General features: G+C 37.5%; 1 protein-coding gene across 3 annotated transcripts in view; it reads left to right on the top strand.

Annotated features, from left to right (window-relative positions):
• The window catches only part of LOC145964731 (zwei Ig domain protein zig-8), a 125,087-nt gene that overhangs the window by 56,345 nt on the left and 43,456 nt on the right, over positions 1-25,286 (top strand). For 2 of the 3 annotated variants that reach the window (XM_083087782.1, XM_083087776.1), the window contains exon 2: positions 2,788-2,875. In XM_083087782.1, coding sequence (XP_082943908.1) covers positions 2,797-2,875 — 79 coding nt within the window. In that variant the 5' untranslated portion in view covers positions 2,788-2,796. The remainder of the gene's footprint in view (positions 1-2,787; positions 2,876-25,286) is intronic. The other variant, XM_083087792.1, reaches the window with a different exon arrangement.

The following is a 25,286-nucleotide window of genomic DNA, read 5'->3' as shown; positions in this document are numbered from 1 at the left end:
TTTCGATTAGATAAGCCAAGTTTATCATTATTAATCCAATATCCTTCGTAGTACATTGTTTTTAATGAATTTTTTACTTTACATTTTTTAGTTTGCTTTCCATTCAATGAAACAAAGCTACCTATGCGAATAACGCGCATGTGAATCCTTCAACAGTTTTTCCTTCGTATTTCCTATTCTCTGTATACTTTTCATTATTTTTGCTTCTGGTTTTATGTCTCCTTTGTACCAATAAAAGAAGAGATTAACTTTTTTATCGGTATATCCGCTGAAACGTGGTGTCATCACGTTACCATTTATGCTTCTCCATTTATCTTATTTATCAAAATATCTGCTTACTTCTGCACATTTTTATCTTATTAATTTATCATTTTTTTATCTTAAAATTAAGAAAATATATATATGTATAATTAAATAATGTATAAGATAAAATATCCGATTATATAAAAGAATTTGACACGAACAAAATTACAAAGTATGTGTTATATTTATCAAACAAATTTACAATGTATATATTACATGTATATTTATCGACATCTTTAAAAAGAAATTTAATTAATCGTGCTTTGACGTGCTTTAACTTAATACTAGATTTATCAGAGATGCATAGTGATCAAATGAAATTTGTCAATAATTTTATACTTCGGCATACTTTATATAAATAGCAGATTTTATATGAGAACTAAAATCTTAGGCCATCAATTATTAAGAGAAAAAAAAATCCCATAATTTTATTTAAAAATTTGTATTTTTTTATTTACTAGCTTTTTAAATTATATATATTAAAGAAAAATATGGAAGCGTAAAAAAAGTAATATCACGAAGAATTATCGCTCAAATTGTTAAAGAAAAAATAATACTCGCAGCCATTTCTGGACAGAATTCTGCTCTTCGTAAAAAAAATACGAAATTCCAAGCATGTTACAACTATTCGGCACGAATCCCCGATCGCATCACCCTTGTTTTGCGGATAAGGGGAAATAATAAAAGGAAATGAAGCGGCTAAAACTATGGAGGCGACAAGAGAACCGGAAAACGATCCGGAAGAAATACGAGTCCTAGTCCGGAATAACTCAATGAGATTGAATTCGTCCCAAATAGTAAACGAAATATATGATTTTACTAAAGTGTGTGAATACATCCTGTTCGAATTGTAGAAGAAAAAAACAATTTATGTAATTGTTCGATAAACTTTGACACTACCTGCTCAATAATTTAAACAATTATTTTCTATGGCAATAATTATAAAATTATTCACTTGTGCAAACATATGATATATATATATATATATATATATATATATATATATATATATATATTTCCTATTTATTTATTTAAGAAAATTATTTTTCAAGGCGGAAATAGATTGAATAGATTTATGAACACAATCAAGAAAATGATATAACAAAAAGAGATTGACTTCATCTGTTAAGGTTTTCATTATATGAAGTAGATCCATTTAAATTATACTACGGCAGACACAGACCATCTAAGCAGTGCAAGGATTACGCTGACAAGAATATCCGATAACTTTGTGCAAAGTCCAATTCATTTATCTTGCGATTTAAAGCTTGCAGACAAATGTTCCAATTTATTTGTATTAAAGAAGATAACACGAGAATCTCGTGATGTATGAGAAATAGATCGTATTATGATAAAAAAATTGAATAAGCACATCTTTTTCATAAATGATGAGATGCGAGAATGTGTTAAATCACAAATGTAATGAAGCACGAAATACGAATATATGACTATTTTTAATAATTATAATATCACGAAATACGGCAGTAGGCAAGATCGCGTCAGAATAGATACAACGAATCTCATGCGAGAGATATAAGAATGTAAGATGCATATTATATGTAATCACATGCGCGAATTCGTGGCAGTAAAGTTAATGATGATTACGATACACGAACAACTTCCATTATCCTTCAGCCCACCCACGTAACACACTGCGAAAGCACAGTGGCTACTCAGCCCGCGTTCCCTAAAAGTGGCCCATCAGACCTCCGGAGCAAGTTTACGCTTCTTCGTCAACAATGGCAGAGGTTAGAGGTTTATGGGGGCTGGATGGGTGCTGATGAAAATGGTGTTTTCGGCTTAACGCGTAGTCGCTATTAAGTACGCGCAGCTGTTTTCACGATCCATTATTATACGCGCCAGTTTATTATCAAAGGTATGAAAGTAGTTTTGTCATCATTAAAATGAGTAATAATATTTGCCGTGATCAAAATAGCAGCAAACGCAAAATTTAATCCGAGGAAATAATTATAAGATAAGAAAAATTTCTTAAACTGTGCAATTTTATTTTTTTTTTTTAATCTCGTTCTCTGTAATATTGAGACTGAATATCGAAAATTTGGTTCGCTAAGTTGTCGTAAATATGATCTGATAGTTCCCTAGACGATTCGACTCGGCGATGAGAGTCACGTCAGTCGCGTCATCCTGTGAGATATCCTGGTTTAACAGCAAGATACATCGAGCGGTTCTCCTATAGCCACATCGGCGCAAATGGGATACACGCAGCTTTCGCCTGCCAATAATTTTTGCTCGGAAGGATACTTGAAAGTTACTACACGCGAACGACGTTGATTTATATCGGTCGAAAGATCGTTCTTCCTTTCCCAGAGAGAGAACGAATTAACGACCATCATATATAAGGTAGATTTACACTTCATCCCTTCACCCGTGTTTTCTCCGGATATTAATACAATTAGCGACGTCACCATTTAACACAACTTCGCTGCACAATACGCTTCGCGCTAATGACGTTTTCCATTGCAGTTCAATGGAATGAGGTGTTACATTTCACCGCGCAAGGATCTTGAAGGACGTCCCGGCAAGCTCCGCAGCATCCAGCATGCAGTGAGTAGTGCGTCGATTTTATTGATCACTCATAGTTTTGATCGGAGGAGTCATTGTCGTGACATTTGCACGTTGTGTACACACGTGTAAAATCCTCGCTAATGCGCGTATGTGCGAAACGACCGGATGCATACAGATGGTACGTCTACGTGATCGAAATTTCGTCCGGGCCGCTTGCGACCGGTAATCAATGCGAAAGCGACTAATCAGTTACCAGTCGCCCGCGCGCAAATTGTCGTTTGGAGTGACGCAAATTGCCGCAGATCCGCCGCAGCGAGCTCGAAACCCGAATAGAAAAATGCGTCGTACACCGAAGGGCCGGGGGATAATAAAGAAGGGCGCGTGACGTAACCTCGTTACATCGGTAAATCCGATTAAAATTCACGATGCGGAATTCGCGCGTTACGACATGCAAATTTGCCGAATATGGGCGCGCGGCTAAAAACAAATGTATTTAGGTGTCGCGATTCCGCGTCGACTAATGTCCGGATGGCGCGCGAATATCTCTCTCGAATCAAGATGAACGATCGCATTCGCAGTTAATCCAAACGTGACTTTTTTTTATATACGTATATATGGCTATGCAGACGCGCAACGAGCTTCGCGCGATGTTATTACGTTAATTGTTGATTTTATCAACGTATCGCGCACTTAAAACGTTAATATGCGTACGCGCCCGATGTTTTATGAACGTTAGCTAAACATATACATATACGTGTGTGTATATATAATGAATACGTGCATAAATATTTACGTCGGCGTGCTTGCGATATAATTTTGTTCGCGTATTTATGCATCGCCGCTTTGTTCGCGGACGACGCTTGATTGATTATACCTGAGCTTGCCGCTAATTACTCAACGTAACATTTCGATTACCACACGCAACGGTTAACTACATCGGTGCTTCGACTGATTAATATCAGTTTATTTAGATTAATGCACAATACAAGAGAATGGTAATAACACAAAGGATCAATCGAAAGGTAATTAATTATCTCCAGGTGATACATTTTTTTATAGTTTTAACCATTATGTAAATGGACGACGTTTTCGTGCATTAGGATCTCGACCGTCATCGAGATAATGACGCTAGCTGCAATTTTACGAAACGGCATGCATTTTTTTTTTGTGTAGTATCATTGCGCAATTAAGACACCTCCCTGCGGTGGAGCCATAAAGACCGATTAAGCTAATCGTGGCCCTATTAAAGCACGTGCACCTGTAATACTATACATCCTCGGTAACTCGATCTAGATACACGTGTGCAATTCGCATCTGCATTAACGGGCATCAATAATTCTAATGTTATCTCGGGGTCAATCTATGCGGAATGAAAATAATCACCGATCATGGCTGATGTATCGTCGCGCGTAACTTAATTAAGACGCGCGTATTACATTATTCGCATCATGCAGGTGCTCAGGTACCGTGTGCGATAACGCAATAATAATTCAATCGTCTATGTAATACGTAACGATGAGGTCGCGGGCGAAATTTTAAAGATGTAGTTACATCGGAGGACATTAGGGACACGGCTTTTGTCGTTATAACGCGAGAGCCGCACGGTTCGGAAACTCGAAAATTCCTCTCGCAATCGAGCGCGACGATTATCCGGCCATTACCTTAATTGCCGATACCGTTAATGCGCGTATCCACGCGCGTATAGTTACTCGGATGGTCGACGTTCCACGCACGCGGGTCACCGGATATCGGTCTTGCACATCGCCGTTGGTTTGGCTAACTGTCCCCGGGGAGGCGTAGCTCTCGAGAGAGTGTCATGTCGAATTGCCCGGGCCAACCCGATCCCGGTGAGTTAAACGAGCAGATCTCCAAACGAGGACGTCTACTACACGGACGCTACATTAGCTTCGAGAGGAAAGACCAGAACTTGGCGTATAATCTGTAAATCGAGATTGCGATTGGGACTCTCGAATCTTGGATCCGATACGTTGAATTGCGTGAGTGCGATAACATCTATTCGTCCCGATCCTGTTCTGAGGAATCTTAAGATCGTATCCGATCTCTATCTCGCGAGGAGACATAGCACTTAACCCTTTTATTTGATATATTAGCTCTATATTTAACAAGCGGTGAGATATTTGATAGAATAGGGAATATCTAAGGTTCGTAGTAAGTTTGAAAGTCTTCATAGATAATTGTAATGGATTTTGTATTAAAATTTACAATTTAAAAGAAACTTAAAATAAATAGATAAATATAATTATACAGGGTGTTTCTTAGTAAATGCAAAAAATTTTAGGAGATGATTCTTTGTCGAAAATTAAGGGAGGTTTTTCATATAAACATATACTCCTACATCCCTTCCTGTGGAATTACACTCCTCCAAAAATAGGGGTAAAAATTAGGTTTTTATTTTTTTCTCAAATTTGGAACAAGTGAAAGAAATGAAATTAGGTGGATATTTTCTACTAGTAAAAAGGTTATTTATTAATATTTTTTCAGCCTCCCGTATTGTTATAAGGGGATGAAACTAGCAACCCCTATTCAATTTTTTATTACACTTTTTACTGTTTATATGAAAAATCCCCCTTAATTTGCGACAAAGAATCATCTCCTAAAATTTTTCGCACTTATTAAGAAATACCCTGTAATTTTTAAAATGACTGAAAAAGTTAAAATCTTACAAACTAACTCTATCGAATTCCAACGTCGAGTGTAAACACGATCTACAGTACTTTGGTATTTAAACGCCGCATTAATAACTGACAAGCGCGATAGAGATGGAATGCCTGCGAATTCACGCCGGGTGTATATCGCGTAGCGGTATAACCGATTAGAAATTCCTGAAGGGTTGTCCACGAGTATGCCTGACCTGCAGAAAGGCATCTAACCGAGTATCGTCGTGGCTTGCGCGTAAATTATGCACTACGACGCATACTATGCGTCGTATTGCCCCGTCCATTATCGAGAGCGCGCGACGAACGAGCTACTACGGTGAGATGCCAAAGCAGCGTGTAGTGTAATATCGCTGATAACCTCCATCACACCGGTAGCCTAACCCATCTTCCTGGTGCCGATAGTTACCGTCATCAAAGGCACGTATATTAGTTGAGAAAGAGGCAACGCTTGTCTTATACAGCCGTAAAAAGGATTATACAGGGTGTTTCCTAAGTGATATCCAAAACTCCAGAAAATAATTCCTTGGACGACTTTAGAGAAAAAAGTTCCTATGAATATGGATTCGAAAATGCTCCCTTATAGAGTTATGGGCCTTCAAAATTGAAGGAAAATGAAAGAATCCTGTGATTATCTTTCGTAATTTTTAATTGAATAATAATGTTAACGAGTAGTAACTTAATTAAATTAAACGCTTGAAATGTCCACTTCGCACAACTATACATGCTTGAATTCTTTTGGCCATTGACTGTCGTATTTTTTCAAAAATTCTGGACATATTTCGAATAGAAATCGATCAATTCTGTTGTAAAGATCGTAAACATAATGTTTATGTCTACGAAGCGTACACTTCTGAGCCTCGATTAAGAGTCTTCAATTAAAAATTATGAAAAATAATCATAGAATTTTTTTATTTTTCTTTAACTTTAAAGGCCCATCACTCAAGGAAAGCATTTCCGGACCTATGTTCATTTTTTCTTTAAAGTCGTCCAAGAAATTATTTCCTGGAGTTTTGGACATCACTTAAGAAACACCTTGTGAAATCCTAATAGATTATCGCATCGATGCATGGACAATCAATTAATCATCTGTCTTATATCAAAGCTCTTTACGATAAAGTACACACGTAATATCAATGAATAAAAATATTTTTCCCCGAAATGAATACCCTTTATATCTAAAAAGATTTCATATTTTGTTATCTCGTACAATGTTATAATATTTATAATATTTTTCGTATGCAAACAATGAACTAACTGACTTATTTTTTAAATAAAATGCATTTCTTCCTCATCGATTGCCATTTTTACGGTATCACCGAACAACGCCCGCTCTGATCAAAATTGAAAGAGTTCCATCATGCGGAAAGCTCATCTCTTATTAAACAACGTCGCTGTACGTAGCATCCGACGTTTATAGAATGGGATTGCGTGAATAACAGTGCACGGCAGAATGGATTTGCCACGTGTCAATAGACGAGGACACGGGATAAAAGATGGATGTTTGTTACAATAACTGCATTTTTATTGATATTTGGGTTACAAAAGGGTATTAGATCGGAGACGAGTCGACCTGAATGACACTGACGTTGATATCGAATGAGTGCGGGTTATTGCAACGCGGTTGAGCTAATAACGACACACTGACCTCGTATATCATCGTTAGCCGATCACAATGACATCATTGCCATTGTTCCAGCGGCTGCGGTGAGAAGAGGAAAAGGATAATTGATCAATCAACAATCGCTAGGAAATCGTCGAACGTGCGAAGGTGAACGCGAGACGCGCGCGTTCTTTCCGCGAGAGACAAATTTCGTCATAAAAGACCTGTCCGAGCCAGGGACGCCGCTACTTAAGAGCTCGCATATATTTACATGCGGTTTTGCGCGGTAAACTATAAATTGGAATTAACCCGGAGCGGTATGCAGAGAGCGCCGAGCGAGTTTGGAAAGTTTCCAAGAGCGCGTGGCGTTATTGACGTTGCGAATCGGGTAAAATGCGGCTAACGGAAAAGTTGCGGTTGCGCATGCGGCGGTTAAATCAAAATTACCGAGGCTCGTTAAGAGCCGGTAAACACAAGAAAAAAGAAAGGGGGAGAAAAAGAGCCGAGGGGAGAAGGTTCGGCTCTATAATTGAACGGCGAGAAAAATTACAGTCGAGATTTCTATTTTTATCATAATCATTGCTGTTACAATAATATGTAATAATAATCTTAAATATGGTCGCCGTCAAAAGTAACCGTAAATTATGATAAGAGCTATTTTTTTTCTCCGAGTGCAACGCAGGTGCGAGGCACTATACGCGACACTTAGCTCGAACGCGGGGACGCCATTATGTCGCGAGTTTATAGCACGCCGGCATAACCGCCCGCGGACTGCGTTACAACGAGGGAAAAATATAACCCGGTACACGTCGTTATAATTAGCCCTCCGTTACATTTAACGTCCATTAACGTCGTTAGCTTCGAAAGCTTTAACGCCCGGAGCTACCGCGACGAGCCCACGAGAGAGTTTCCGGGCGAGCGTGAAATTTCGTGTCGATGTTAAATCGAGCGGATCCGCTATTTCGATGTCAATTAATATTCCACGCGTCCCACGCTTTGTAATAATCGCTCACAGGAAACTCCATTCGAGCGCAGGGTGAACTTAAGTTCCCGCGAGGCGCAAACGCAGCTTGGAGTTTACGTTTGTATTCTTCCCGCGCTATCAGGATTACATAATTTATGCGAAACTTATGCAAAAATCTTACTTTGGAATATATAATGTTGTTTCGTCTATAAATCTAGGTAAAAATAGGTTATACACAGTAAACAATTGTGCGTATTCTATGTTAAAATTTTCTTGTGCTACCACGTTTTGATTAGTACTTTAATGTAAAATTAACATACGACTTATATGTTATTATTTTTATGACGTACACAGTAAACAATTGTGCGTATTCTATATTAAAATTTTCTTGTGCTACCACGTTTTGATTAGTACTTTAATGTAAAATTAACATACCACTTATATGTTATTATTTTTATGACGTTTTCATGTGTTACATTTATGTCAACTTTATAACTTAACATTTTGTACATGTCTCTTAAAAATGGAATATTATTTTGAGTATTTTTAACATAGTCATTTTAAACAATTGACATGTCTCAAAGTCAGTTTAACATTTTAAAAAAAGTTAAAGTGAATCTTCAAATAATCTTGAACTTTGACATACAAAATAATGAACTTTACTAAAATCAAATGTTTCTATTACAAATAATTTAAGTTAAAATAATTACTATTATATGTTAATGTTCTACAACAATTCTTACGAGTTTTTGTAATTATTTTTTCATGTAATTTTTAATTAATTTGTACGTTATTTTTACATTACACTTAAAGTTACAATAACAAAAATAAATGTAAGTATTGTGTCAATTATTTATAACACTTTTAGTTTGTCAATAAGTAACATACGACGAATGAGTTATTTTAACTTAAAATTTAGAGTGGACTTTCTGGGACATGTGAAAAATGTTATAATTAACATTTTATTTTTTACTGTGTATACATATATAGTAAAAATTATTGTATATTTATTTAAAATTCTAGCATGAAACGATATAATATTTAAAATAAAGATCAATTTTATCTTTTTTTTAACGCGTACTCAATATATATTTTTTCTAATAATGGCAACTGAAAATTTATGCTAAAATTGAACGTGATAGAAAATAATCGTTATACTTAACATGAGCAAAATTATAAAATTCTTTTATGTATTTTTGCCCCTAAATTACGAATTTAAGTCACATTCTATTATATTTGCGATATATTTCTGTAGAGTTTTGGTAATAGCGGAAAATGGGAAAATCATTATACTTTAGATCCATTAACGACCCAGTTTTCGGAAAAATAGCTCGACGATCAGTTTCCCGCAAAGTTTGCACACGCGCAAAGATTTCTTATCCGTCTATTATCGTCTACCACCATTAATGCTCTCGCATGCTTTTTACTGCAACAGCCAGCAGAAAAATGCGGGCGATTCTTGAATTTCTAACGACTTTTAATATTCGCGAATCATTTCGCACGTTCGTTTTAGACGTAAAATATAAATCATAGTGCATATATTGAGCTATGATTTTGGGAGCGATTATTAACAAAGTCTACATCAGTCTTTTATAACCTCTGAATGAAATGCGAAAGTTAATCTTTAATTCACACGATAAATTCGGTATCCAAATATTATCATATTTATATAAAAATGCGATAAAAATAAATCTTCTCTAACATATTTCCCTAGTTCAAGATTTAGTAATTTATTGTAAAACTTTCACCGAAACGACTTGTCACAATTAATCAGAAATGCTTTCACAAGGATATATCTCTTGCTTCAATCTTCTCATTTGTTAATTAAATATTTGCTGGATAAAACTTGCTCGCTCGAGAGCGACTTCTTCGAGAGCGATCGCTTTGTAGTTTTATCTAAAAGCTCTTCATCGATTAACAAAGCGGATGCTCTAACTACGCTCAGCTGCCCACCTAAACTTTCTATTGACAAGTATCGTCCATGATTAACGAGAGGTACTTGCGAAGTTGCTGCAAAATCTTGGCGACTCGAGAAGGGTCATCCATAATCCGTGCTCACAAAACACTCACTTCGATTCGTAACGACTCTTAATGGCCGCGATTCATTCATTGGTATGCGTATACAAATTGCCGAGAAACTCTAGCGTAATCTATCCCTTTTCTTCGGATCCCGGTTCACACGGGGATCCGAAGAACCCTTTCCGGGTCAGCGTAAAAACTTTTTCCTTCGATCTGAGAATCGTGAGGATTAGCCAGCAATTTGGGAGCGTTCATGCAATGTGAAAAGTTCTCTCCCAGTCAAACTGACCTCGCACAAACGTTTTAACGTCACTCGATTGCGTGCGAGGATTTGATTCATCTCAAAGCGCGTCGATTTATTTTATACTTTGTATCGTGTTCTATTTATTCTTTTATTCTTTTACTTAATTTTTAGTTTGCTTTTGATGGCATTTTCTCAGCGAACAATTCGAGCAGTTAGTAACGTGTTCTGAAATATAGCATGTTTCCAAGAGTAACATGTTCTCGTTATTCGAGACCACTGACATATTTGGCAACGAAATTCAATCCGCTGACCGAATTTTCCACTCACGGATTTCCGGAACGAATACCACAATGTTTACGGTACTGTTGCCAAATAACGAAAATCTTGCCTATCGATCCGTCCTCCGCTGGATATCGTAAAGGGAAAAAAAAACTTCGAAAAAAAAATTTGCGCAAGTTTATACAAAGTTTAACAGACAAAGCGGCAAAATTATACCGAAATTACGTATACTCTTAATGATTGCGATTCGCGTGATAATCGAGTCTTAATTAAGAAACGTAGCGCGATACGCAAATCAAATTGCATTGTGCTCAGTAATTATATTTTTCTTCCCATACTTTTGAATGTCTCTCATTACGTATATAATTTATATACATTATGTATATAATAATTATGTATACAATAATTAATCGTGTCGCATGATGAAGAATTGAAAGTCTTGAATTGGGATACGGCGTGAAATAATTGGTGAGCTGTAGGAATTGATTCAACAGGATGCTCGACGCTCCTTTCAGCTTTTCTTTTTTTTTCACACAGTTTAAGGATCATTTCAACGGCTTCATTTCGGCTCCTTTTTTTTGCGTCATATAAGACCGATGCAAATACGCGTTCACAAATACACTCACGTTTCCCAGCTGCCGCCACTTGGTCGCATCCGCTCCCGAGCTTCTTCTCCGCCCGGGATCTCCCACGCGACATTTAGTCGCTCCACGAAGTATAACGAGAATGTAATTTTCCAGGACGCATATTATTATCATCGGCAGGACGCATCGCAATTTCTCCTCGCCTCGTTTGTCGTATTCTACTCGATGCGAGCGTACATTACATTTCCGCGCTCGCGCGCTGTTTTCCCTCCCTTTCATTCAGCTGCAGCTGGCTCTCCCTCATCAGCATTCATCTTTTTCTCGTATTCGAATTATGCCGTTCCTTTCGTAACTTCCCGGTCCATCCCCCGGGTTATTCCATTTTATATTTCTGCAAACTACGACACAAGAGCATTCCTTCCTTTACGACGATTCTTCGTATGCGAGTATCGTCTTCTATGATCGCCGGGTTATTTGGAAGAAATTGCAGACTGTCGTAAAAGCCTCCTTATTTCGCGGATAAAATGTTACCTCAAATAATCTGGGTTATTTTAAGAGTTATTCCGGTTGAAAAGTTTCGAAATTTGGGAAATGCTTTGAAAAATTTCACGCCTTTTTCACCTGAAGCAACGTGTTCATCGCGACACGACTCTCGCGAGAGATTAATAACCCACTGCGCAAGACATTCAAGAATGGATTACGCAATAGATAGCGATCATCTGTAGAACAATGCTACCGACATGCTGGATGTAATTTATCACAGCGCATATCGTAGCACAGAGAGAGAGAGCAAATTTGTTTGCTTCTGTTAATTCGACGATACACATCCTCGTGCTAAACCTATCATCTATCAAGAAGTATCACTGTATAACCGATATATCGATATCCGATTATCCGATAATGCGGTCAATAATATTCACTCGCTATTATATATACTGTGTCAAATTAATATATCGTTAATATATATCGAATTATGTGAAATTCTACTTATTTTTGGTTATCAAATTCGACTGTACGCGATGATATTGCTAATGCAACGTTTGACGTTACTTGATATTGCGAGAACACTCGACAAGATTAATATCTCACGGGCTAAAGTGCACGGAGGAATGGATAGTAGATATTAGGTAGATAGGATTGTTCTAACAACAGTAAAGTAACATCTTCATCAGTTGCAATTCGTCATGTTGCTGTTACGGAAATGCAAGCTAGTTTGCAGTCTAGCGATGCAAAGCTGTCATCTCTGACAACAACGGAAAATTGATTTAAACTTTTTCATAATCTCGTTCGGGAACTAACGACGTATTCTGCCGATTAAATCGATTTAAGCGATTTTTTCACGAATATCGCGAAGTAATTGAATGCATATTATTTATTATTATTATATATTATTTATAGAACGGTATTATTTTTCTCGTTTTTCTCTTCGCGAAATTCTTTCTGAAAGAATATTGCACAAATCAGTCGTATTCAATTGATGTATGTCACCGCGTTATTTTTAATACAAACATATGACAAATTAATTTAGACTAATTATCAGGGTGGTACGCTCAAACTCATGCCCGGAAACGACGATGCAAATTTTGCATAATGCGATATAAAGCTTATAATATGTATTCTGATACGCATGTCAAGTTGGGATGAAACCCAACTGTCGCGATCGTACAAACTAGCGGTTCGTTAGTTCCGAGATCGGGCTCCCCCGCACTTGTCAGCTTGATATCTATCTTTCAGCTATTCCATCTCCTTCCATCACCTCCCATACCTTCTCGCGAGAACGAGCGCGAGGGAGAAGCATCGTGTCCTCGAGTTTGTCCCGAGAGTTCCGCGATTTAATATTCGAGCATGTCGCCTTGATATTCAGTGGACAGATATTAGCATGTAGAGCAGAACGACCAAGTTTCACGATGGATTCGCTTCCGCTTCGTTGTGCGTCGAATTCTGTCGAAAACTGACTGAAATTTCCGCGCCTTTAACAAGCGACATCCGAGTCGTGGCTTGAAAAAGGGCATAAGGGGTAATAAAATACGGAGAGACGCGAATTTATTCAATATTATAACAGTTTTTTTAAATTATTACATAAATATATAAATAGCGTTTAGAGAAACTAGATGCTTATTTTATTAATAACTCGATCAATCTTTTTAAGCATTTTTCCATAGAATTTTTATACTCGTAACATCAACATTTAGATCTTAATTGTAAAATTCCAGGATTTTTATTGCGATTCGCGCTCTGTAAAAAATAATGGATATTCGATATATATATTTTTTTTTCATCGTCACAATGAATTTAGGTATGTATAACGAAAGTTATACATATGTATTTGACTCTCAGTTGGTAGTACGAGTCACTATATGTATTCCACTCTCAGTACCAATAAAATTTCACTGCTCGTAAAAGTCACAGGGGCACGCTCTCATCAAACCGAACCGTCAATTCCGTCCGCCAATTTGAGATTGGAGGAGGTGAAACCTCTTTCACGCTTGTCGCCGCTCAATATTTTCGATTGCATCGCGTCCCGCCGGATTAATTGGTCCTCCTTTCATTCCCTCCCCTGCCTCGAGATTTATTTTTCCTTTTTCACATTCGAATATAGCTTTTTAATTGCGTTTGGACAAATCTCTTATTTACTTTCTCTATTTACACATTTCTGATATATCTATGAGCGTGTTTGAAGCACACATGCATTTCTCCAACAATTGTTTCCTCCGTTTCGCTAACAATAGATTTTTCTTCATCATTTAACGAATTATATTATTAGCTTTATTATTAATATAAATCCTTTCTTTTTTCACTTTTTTGCATTAGGATTGACTCCGTAAATTTTGATGACAATTACTATTCGATCGGTATAATTCACGCGCGTTTAATCCATTTTTCGTGAATCAATAAAGAATTTCCGCCAGGCAAAAATATGCAGTGTCATCAAATTGGACCGTCGACTTTACATTTCCATGAGCACGTGGGCGGGCAATAATTACACAAATCATAATTTTTTTTTTACATAATCACCTATAATCGCTGAATCGAATTATCTACCGTCAGGATTTACATCGACTCGATAATCAATTTGCGCTGTTTACCACATGCACCTATCTAAAAAGAAAAACGGCATATTATACGACATTAAATCGCGTATTTTCAATATGAAACACAGTGTGACGTGATAATGTCATTGACAGCCATATCGTGTTTTACGTTTGCGTGCATAAATCCCAGGCGACACGATGATGAATCGACAGTGCAATATCTCATGTCAGTACGTAATATCTCGCAAAAAATGTAACTTCAGGATAAAAGGAGGGTTTTTTTTTAAATTTGCACAATACGCGTGCACAGACATGTACACGACGTAATGCTATTTACACCGCAGATTATTTATATTTTTGCGGCAATACGTTATTCCAAATAATACCGAAAGCGTCCGGTTGCGGGAAAAAATGCGACGGACACCAGACATCGGCAATCGGCATCGATAGATAGTCGAATTAACACGCGATAGGATAATCGCCGATTTATGAGTCTGCGCGTTCTATCGGAAACTTCGACCCGCAAAATTTTATCTACGAGCAATAAAAGTTGAATGCGCGGGAAACGATCGATATGTTCGCGTTGCCGACGAAAGCTTTTATCTCGCGAAAGAGCGAGTCCGGCTTATCTCCGGCCGAAAATTTCATAGGCCATTCTTGCCTTAATAAATTGCGCTTATTTATCTCATTCAGGCTCAACGCGCAATCGGTATTTTCGATCCGCAACGTGCAAGCCCCTTTTCCTCCTCCCCCGCGCGACATTACGTTCTAATAGGATTATTATCCGGTACGGATGGCTAGTTGCTACCCTCTCTCTGTCTTTCCTCGCGCCACTTTTCGTTCTTTGGTACACCTTTTACATGCTAATGTCCCCCTGCTGAATATCATACGGGCGGCTTCTGAATATGAAATAGGTTGAAATTGGAAAGAGGGAACGTTGTCTTCCGATGTGCTCCATCTTTCTCGACATAGTTGTCCCTGCCTATATTTAACGTAGTTATTTTCTCGAAAAAGACGATGGAACAAGAAAAGAGACGTAGCTGGAAATCTCATCGCGTTCGCGGTGATTAATTAGTCGTCGCCGCCCGCAATAATCCGCATTGTATTATTATTTTTGCGGAGAATCGCGAAATTGTACTTTAATATCGTCTCAGATGTCGCGAGACGGCGTGTGCTCGTAAAACGAATAAAGTAACAATTATATTACATTCAGCCGCACAGGAAATATTAATTACTTTCTACCCGTGGACTTGCGTGATAATAATTTCTTGGAAGGAGCTCGGTAGCAATTTTATAATTTTCTTTTCCGGTGATCAAACCTATGTACAAAGATATCGGAATCGTGTGCGCGTGATTAGCGATAATTAAATGAAAATGTTTCGCTTTGCGGTTGCTCTGTTTTAAACGTATGGGCATCACACGTGATGTCACGAGAAGAGAGAGAGGGAGAGAGAGTGGGCGCTTGTGCGATAGTAAATTATCGTGCGGTCGAATCTCATTATAATTAATCCTCGTGCTCTCCTATTCCCACATTCCCCGCTTAATACTCCGCAACGATGTAACCTTGTAAATTGTCGTGACTTGATGCTAAAATCCCAGGTATGCAAACTTGGCACGTTTATCATATACGTAAACAGCGTTGACGCTGCTTTACTGGCTGGTAAATGCGTTGTTGTTGAAACAAAGACGCCGATTAGAAATTTATTATACATTCACGTGTATCTGGAGATCGGATTTACGGCAGCTTAATTTACTCCAGATTGTGAACATAAGATAACGACGTACAAATCACTTTCCTTTTTTAACTCACGCTAGGTTTTGTCTTTAAAACAGAGTAGAATCTCATTAATCGACTAACATTTTTATTCCATCTATTCGTGCACTTATTGAGACAAATTAACATGAGAAGTGTGTATCATAATTAATTATTATGATAAAAAATAAAGCATTCGTGAACATATGATCGATATATGAATACACATATACGTCGAAAAATTGAAAGCACACGCTGATAAAACGAGACATTTCTGCTGAATTTGCATTTCAAGCACTTCGCAAGCAGGCGGATTCTCAGAAGCTCTCAGCGCAAATCATTTACAATAAAATATCACTGTGCAATGATCGAACGTACACGCGTGGTATCATCGTATGTAAAAGTGTACGAGCCCAGGCAGCTGATTCGATTTTGACGAAGCCACCATCTACATGGCTACACCAGAAATGGAGATTCCGGGAATTTATGGTTTTCATTTCTTGGACGGTGTCGGACGTGTTACTCGCAGCGCACGTGACGAAAATATTCAACGAGTCGAACGTTGGCCACGTCGTGTTCTTCTGAAAGGAACACGACGCCCGTGCCAGACTAGCTATAACGTGCACCGGTATGTAAGTAACGTGCTGTAACACTCGGTAACGATTTTGTGCAACGATAGGCGCAAAGGATGTTTCCTTCATCGGTTTCCCATCTCTTAAAACTGCGCATCGAGCGATGCGAATAAAAAATTTGCAAAGTAAAATCCATTTGATGATATCACTAAAATCAATGAAATGAGGATTAATACTCTATTAAAATATTCAATTAATAGATTTATTAAATTTCGTTTCTCTTATTATCGTCTTATGTTTTTATCATTAAATTTGACGTTTGAAATGCAAGAAAAAGTTTTGCAAAATTCATTTAATGATATCACCTAAGATCAATGAATTAATACTCCATTAAAATATCCAATCAATAGATTTGTTAGATTTCGTTTTTCTTGTTACGTCCATCATATTTTTAAATTTGACGTTTAAATATTGTATTCTCTACCCTTTACCGTATTTACAATTTTCAATTCGCGTTTCAGTGTTCATGTTCAATTTGTGCAACGATAAGCGCAAAAGATGTTTCCTTTATCGATTTCCCATCTCTTAAAACTGCGCATCGAGCAATGTGAATAAAAAATTTGCAAAGTAAAATCCATTTGATGATATCACTAAAATCAATTAAATGAGGCTTAATACTCTATTAAAATATTCAATTAATAGATTTATTAAATTTCGTTTCTCTTATTATCGTCTTATGTTTTTATCATTAAATTTAACGTTTGAAATGCAAGAAAAAGTTTTGCAAAATTCATTTAATGATATCACCTAAGATCAATGAATTAATACTCCATTAAAATATCCAATCAATAGATTTGTTAGATTTCGTTTCTCTTGTTACGTCCATCTTATATTTTTATCTTTAAATTTGACGTTTAAATATTGTATTCTCTACTCTTTACCGTATTTACAATTTTCAATTCCCGTTTTAGCGCTCATGTTCATTTTGTGCAACGATAGGCGCAAAAGATGTTTCCTTCATCGGTTTCCCATCTCTTAAAACTGCACATCGAGCAATGTGAATAAAAAATTTGCAAAGTAAAATCCATTTGATGATATCACTAAAATCAATTAAATGAGAATTAATACTCTATTAAAATATTCAATTAATAGATTTATTAAATTTCGTTTCTCTTATTATCGTCTTATGTTTTTATCATTAAATTTGACGTTTGAAATGCAAGAAAAAGTTTTGCAAAATTCATTTAATGATATCACCTAAGATCAATGAATTAATACTCCATTAAAATATCCAATCAATAGATTTGTCAGATTTCGTATCTCTTGTTACGTCCATCATATTTTTATCTTTAAATTTGACGTTTAAATATTATATTCTCTACTCTTTACCGTATTTATAATTTTCAACTCGCGTTTCAGCGCTCATGTTCAATTATCGATAACCATTAAAGGTATTACTATAAAGGTCGGTTGTAAATATCAATCTTAATCGGCTGGTATCCATTGTTGTCCTTTTTAAAGCACGCTTCCAAGTGAGATAAGCGCATTATTACTTCGCTGTAGCATTCTATCGTGGACATAAATAAGATCCCTTTCCGCGGTATAACGGGCTTTTCACTAGGGGCCATCGAAATAGATCGAGATCGAAAGAAAACACAGTACCATGCCAGGCACTAGACTCTATCTGTTTGTACGGCAGAGTATGAATCGACCGCAAAAGTATCTCGTCTCACGAAAGAGGCCCATTTCCCATGACGACGTCCGGTGGTTGGTTTCGTCATAAGGATGCACCGGAGAAGTGAATTGGGTCGGCGCTCTTTCAGCGATCGATCCCAGGTTATATACCCAGGCGTCGTTGAACTAAGGGAAGTTCAGAGTTCATCCGGATGTCGCGAGCGCGTCCTTGGAGACTGGGGCACCGCTGTAATAGAGTGACATTATATCACGTGTACATACAAGATCGCTCGATCCGAGATCATGATCCCGCGAATACTTTTGAAAAATATATACAATTATACAACTACATTCAATATTCAGCAACAAAGCGTAATTTTGCAAAGTTTGATAATGAAATGGCTTCTCTTCCGAGAGCGAGGTTTCCCGACTTATAATAAATTGAATATCGATCAACGTACGTGTGTCCCGCTAAACTGATGGCGTAATATTCTGCGTTTGCGAAAAACAATTTATCCACGTGGATAATTAAAAGAAAAAGTAAGTTTGACGGTATCAGAGATTGTAAAAAATAAATGTTCTCATTAGAAAGTTTGTCTTTCCGCGTTCAATCAGTTAGAAACTTGGTAAGAAAGTTCGCCATTCGATATTCATCTTCAATTTTATATTCGCTCTTAAGTTACGCCTGGTCTCTCGCATCCCAGGTGCAATCTCGATCAAGCTCCCTGCATCCGTGTATACGTGTAATATATCACTTTACGCTCGCGATGTTGAAGAGCCGTTGTAAAAACGGTTATAACAAACACCATTCGAGAGATGAAAGCCTCACCGTAAGAACACGAGACTCTCTTTGACATTTTTTAAATCCGACTTTGACGATGAAATTTCATTTACTTCGCTTATTATATTTACGTGGTCGTAGTCACGAGTATATACGTGCAAGACGAATACATATCGCCAAAGTTCCTTCACGCAGACGGGCAAAGAACCACGAAGAGACTCGCGGAATTTTCCCCGGGGAGGCCGGAAGTAAAAGCAATTGCCCCATGATACAAAGAAGTCGCGTCTTATTTCTACTGTGGACCGCAAACTCCGTGCGACCCAGAGAAGAGGTTATTATCCGTTACGAATCATCGCGAACAAGTAGCGTTGGTGACGAAAAATGAAGGATTAAAAGAAAATTGTGGCGAAGAGAAAGAGACTGAGAAAGAAACAGGAGTGGAAGAAGAAGAAAAGGCGGGAGAGAAAGGACGATGTGAAAAGGAAAAAGTAGAAAAGCCCTCTCGAAGCCCCGTTGTCGTTGCCCGTCCAGAAACCGACCTATTCTACTTTGTCTTTCCTAAAATTCGCACCCTGAAATTCCGTGAAAATGCCGAGGAAGGCAGACGTAATGCTCGAGTGGCTAACCATTAAGATCTAGGAACGATAACATGAAAAAGGAGGGAATAATGATGTAGACGTGTATTTACGTCAAAGCTTTATGTCTTGCGATGACGTGCATTATGATGAAACAAGCACACACTCCTGAACTCTAGAAAAACTGTCGAAATTTTTTCGCGTCGCATAAAAAATATAAGAGCACTTTTCGAGAGTTAGACGCAATATTGTTGCAGCAATTATATACGGAATACGTCAAGTAAGGGGTTACTTGAAAGTAATACAAATATTTTTTTTTTATTTAAAATTTATATTCATGTTTTTGTGCTTTCTACATGCCTGTAAAATATGAGAAAAGTTTTGACAAGTTCTGTATAATTAGGTAAATTCCGTAACTGTAGAGTGAAATATATTAAACAGAATAAAACTCTCATATACCGCATTTTTAATATTTACTAAACACATTGCATAGAAAAAAGTGCAACATTAATTAATTAATATTGTGAAAGAATTTTATCATTCAGAATAATTTTTGAAAATGTAAGATATCATAAAAAGGCTTATTATTGGCCATCTACATATCACAGACGGAATTAAAGCTAAATAATGTTTAGCGAGATAAAGAGGATTTTTAAAATAATATATAATTCTAAAATATACTTGTCATCTCGAGCGTTATGAAAAATGTTAATACGCATTTCGCTTCGTTATATATTTTTTCGCATTAAATAAAATCAAAAGAAAAGATTATATGAAGCGTTCTTGTAGTCGAAATATGTTATAAAATCTAGAGGAGATATTAATTTCGAGAGTATATATAACGATGGGGTCGAGTGTGATTAACATATCTAGCAGATAGAGAGAGAGGAAAGACTGGAAGAGACGGGTTGGAAGATGAATACACCACCGATAAGTCGAAGAGAGTAAAAGGAACAAAACTGCTCACGACGATGAGCTTGAGATTGAAAGAAAAAAGCGGAACACACGGGATGAACAAAAAGTCGTAAGGACGCCTCGGGTATCATTGTCGTACTTCTTACTTCACAAAAAGATTCTTTCTTCGCAGAATCTTCGCGAAATCTAAATCTTAGTGATTTTTAAACAATCGCAAGCATCCGGAGCAAAGTGAATCAAGAAAATATCGAAAAAGGTAAAATAATGAACTCACACCACGTATAAATTTATTTTTTATATTCACAATTGGAAATTTTTCACGAAAAAAGATTGAAATTAGAGCATATAACACAATTGCGCAAATTATGAAAAATAATATTAGTATGTAAATAATGAAGATAAATTGTCGGGAAATATAAGCGATAATTTATGCATAAATTTGTATATCTTCCTGTAGATTGTTTAATATTTAATTGTGAATCTTTTATGCTGTCAAAGCTTGTTTAAAGCTTACTGCGTGCAATTTTCTATAGTCCACATCTATAGAACATTTTATATAGCTCATAACTGTTTGAAAAATTATATCTTTAATTAACAAATGATGAATCAATTTTTTAAAAATACTCGAGATTAAATTAAAAAGAAATTCGTCGAGTTCAAACTACAATAAAGAGCATGTAGCATGTTTGCGTATCAAAATAACAAAAGGAATCTCCGAATCCTGAGAATTGGAGTTACGTGTCTGCGGTAAAAACAGGTGCAATGACAAACCAAAAACAACGTTCGTTTTTTCGTTGCACCTATAAATACAAAGGGAAAGCGCGCAATCTGTTCCGGGGTAGCGCGTGTGTAGAATCGATTGGGAGGGATACGATGAGGCCAAGCTTCTCTCGGGTTCCATTAGGCGCAACGCTAACACCCGGCGGTCTGTGCAAAACGGAAACTCTCCATCGTGCAACGCACGCGACATGCACTCGCGAGCAGCGTTCGTGCTTTGATAACAGAACGCGCAAAAAGGTCGAGCGATATTAACCCATTTAGATCTCGTAATCTGCCGAAAAGACCGCTCTCCAAAACTACACTATCCGCCCAAATATCTCCACCTGCAATTGAACGAATGCCCTCTCTTGCGCTCTTATGATTATTAAATGGATAGCTCCGTTAACTCGCGGAAGAAGATACAAAAAGCGAGAACCCTCTTTTTTCCCTCGAGTAGATATAAACGTCCCTACAAAGTCGCTATGGAATGGCACGTGAGTGGAATCGACCGCGTATAAGTTTCCAAAGCTGCTCAGCTATAATTCTCCTTTTACTTTTTCTCCCCAGTGATTAAGATACACCGCCCATTGGTCTCTACGGATAATTGCAGACATTCGAAAAATTTCGGAGCAATAAAATGGAATGTGAGGGAAAATGGTAGATGTGTAACAATCATCTTCTTTTTTTTTTTAATCAGATCGATAGTCTTTTAACGCAAGGGGATTAATTTCTAGAATATATTATAATTGTTATAGATATCTGATCTGTATAAATTTGAAACACATCGTTTATCATCTCACGATGAAATAATAAAAAATTCGTAAATTACATTAACAGATATTAAGATCTCTCTTATACATACTTGTTTTATATTTCTTTCTTTTTATCATATATTTTATTATTTTTAAAATTTTATTAATTATCACTTATATACGCTGTTCCTTGTAATCGCAGCACAAAGATTATATGTATATTTCCAGCGCGATCGAGCACGTAGCGTGTGGTTACCGCTTTTCTTACTGGCTCCCAGCTCTTGCTAGTACCGTAACTCAATTACACGATCGATGGGATCTCCGGACATGCTGACAATCTCCATCTGACGTCGATAATAAAATCACGCGAATTTCTAACTGATTGAAAACTCGTGATAAAACCTTGGTGGCAAGAACGAACGAGAGGCAGAGATCGATTCTTTTCTCCTCGGATAGTTAGAGCTATCGGTACGAGCTCCACATCCGTGCGACGCGTGAGTGGAATCAATTGGAAGATAGGAAGACAGCGGTATGGCGGTACGTTGTAGCGTTCCAAAGTAGAAGTTCCATTAAGCCCGAGAAACTCAAGGGAAGGCAGCGCTCTTCGTGCGCTCCGGTAGCCTTGCGACCGAACAACGCGTGCTCGCAGCTGCAAGACGATCAAGCAAGTTTCTTGAAACTCGGACTCCCGCGGTGCTCCTCGGAACAATGACTTGTAATTAAGGGTAAGATCGACCGTCTCTGATATTCCTGGATGGCTCGGGAACTACGGGTGCCTCGAAGCCCTCTTCTAATGGCCGACAGGGATCGACTTGGCAAAAAAAGACGACCGAGTTATTCATTTTACGAGAGTGTAACTCGCTCGCCCTGCTGCTGTCAGAAGTGTAGATGAAGTGTCCGATTTAGACATCATCTTTTTTATCATTCATGTTACATCAAGGGATATTTAGTTTAACAATCGTTCAAATATTATTCACTGAATTTAATTTTTCTTCCCTTTCTTCTCAATTTTGTGACTTTTCATAAGTTTTCAGTTGCAACTTCTTCTTTATGGAAGCCGTACAAAATGAACTCGACAGACGCGAATGATAAAACAAATTTTTCTGTGACATTTTTTAAAATTCCCAAGTCGGATTTCTACACGCTAACATGACATTTGGCAATGTTTCGGCGCAGAAATACTCTCACATATCAGAATACAGCGGTCTTTTGGCGCGAAGTTCTTTCTGCACACAATAGAAAATTCCACGGATGTTCTAGCTTTCAGCTCCTGACAAAACGTCTTTGGCCACGTGCCGTCCCTTGGGCACGCATAAAAATCCTATCGGACGAAATCGTGAGTGCGAATCGACTAGCTTATCCAAGTGGAAGGCGAGACCAAAGTGAAGATCCGCGAGAGAAAGCGACTACGAAGGAACGAAGCTCGGAGACAACGCGAAGAAAGAGAGATGTCTTCTGTGGAGCACTCAAGTGTGCGCAGGGAGAAGAGTTCGAGAACCCTCTTTTCTCGAAAAAGGAAATTGAGAGAGGAAATGCCTCAGCAAGGCTAGATCGAAACGCACCGTCGACTGTCCGACACGTGATCGGAATACTATTCAGAGGAGAGCGTCCTCCTCCTCAAATTTCGCAGAAGATATCGTCGCGTCTCGTTCCGCCCAGCTTTTATCGCGAAGATCCGATGGAGTATCGAAAAATATATGCGTATGTTTCATGCCGAGGTGTAGAAATGTCCAAAAATGAAATAAAGCCGAACCGCGTTTAACGAAATCACGCCAAGATACGACAACAGCTGATTATGACAGATCCCCTTGCGAGACTATCGATCGCTCAACGCTATTGCGATTTCTCGGTCCATGCCGACCTTGTTGCGGATGAAATATAACTCTGGTTGTGATATTGTTTCCACAAGAGACGGAAACCAGCCATATGTGTGAGGAAAGCTGCGTCGCGATATCATATTCGGAAATATAAGCGGGAGATTTTTCGGATATTCGAAGCCGATGAGAGGTAGAAAAATAAAACCGACAGAAAATGTTATATTGTGCATATTGTGGTGTTGTATGCAATCATATATTGATAATAACACATATCATAATATTTATATACATAATAATGACTATATATATGATATATATTGCAATAGTAATTTGCGTTGCATATCGGAGCATTCGTTGATTAATTACGATGCCGGAAATTATATTGTCTCAATTATATTGTAATATCAAGCGAGAAGCTTAATAGCGTTTCATGAGAAAATTCAGCGAATTCAGCTTCAAGTAACGACGTATTCCTTCGTACATTCATCTCGAATCTCCGATTTGTTTCCACGTCTTTCGATTCGCTTTACTCGGTTCCTCAATTGCGTGGGAGCTCTTACAGTGTAAATGGCGAGCACTTTCCGTCAGCAGCAAAAAGCCAACGGAACAAAGTGCTCCGTGATCTGTCGGTGTATTAGATAGCGACGTATCGATTTACAAACCGCGTCACACTATTCTGATGAGTCGGCGAATCGAGGACCAATCTTCTATCAAACTTGAGTTTACAAACATGACACGCAATTTTTAAAAAAATATTTTATTTATTTTGATATTTTATTATTAACTTATCAACTTTTATAAAAATAAAGTTTAATAATAATCTAAAAATAACTGATAACAAAGAGATGGATAACGTTTCAAACATACATTTTTTTGACATGGAAATCATACCATACAAACTCACGATTAAAGTAGCTATTGAATTCGTTACCGAAAAAAATGCATTGAAATTATACTTTTTCTCGTTTTGAACAGCATTTTTAACATGTTAATTTCCAATTCACCTGGTTTTTGCAATTGTAATGATTTTTTATCGTGTGTTGTTACGTGAAATAGCAGTACTGTACAGTTTACACTTGTGTATTAATATATCATGCTTACCGCGACTCTTTAGATTCTTTGTCATTTTCGGGCTTTTATTCGCATAGCAACATTTTAGAAAGAGATTTAATTATCCTGTTAAGTGTCCCGGAAACGTAGATGGTAAACGCGACTGGTTTTGCTATATTTATTTTCAGCTAGCGTTCAACCCGTAACTCCGTCAAAAGAAACGCATTCTCGTATAGTCAGCCACGGTACCGATTGCGTGGTGTACAAAGAACCGCGCGCTGAATTCGCATTTCGACGAATTCGAAAGTCCGAGGGCGAGAAACGAGGTTGAGGGTGATTTGAAAGGAGAACATGTGGAGAGAATCCGGTGAAATAACGGACATAAAAGAGCCAAAGGCGAGAGGAAAAG

This window comes from Camponotus vicinus, unplaced genomic scaffold (genome assembly GCF_025532165.1).
Source record: "Camponotus vicinus isolate PSW18456_S1 unplaced genomic scaffold, iyCamVici1.0 SCAF_1, whole genome shotgun sequence".
Classification (NCBI taxonomy): Eukaryota; Metazoa; Arthropoda; class Insecta; order Hymenoptera; family Formicidae; genus Camponotus; species Camponotus vicinus.
This window is presented reverse-complemented; position numbering and strand designations above follow the sequence as displayed.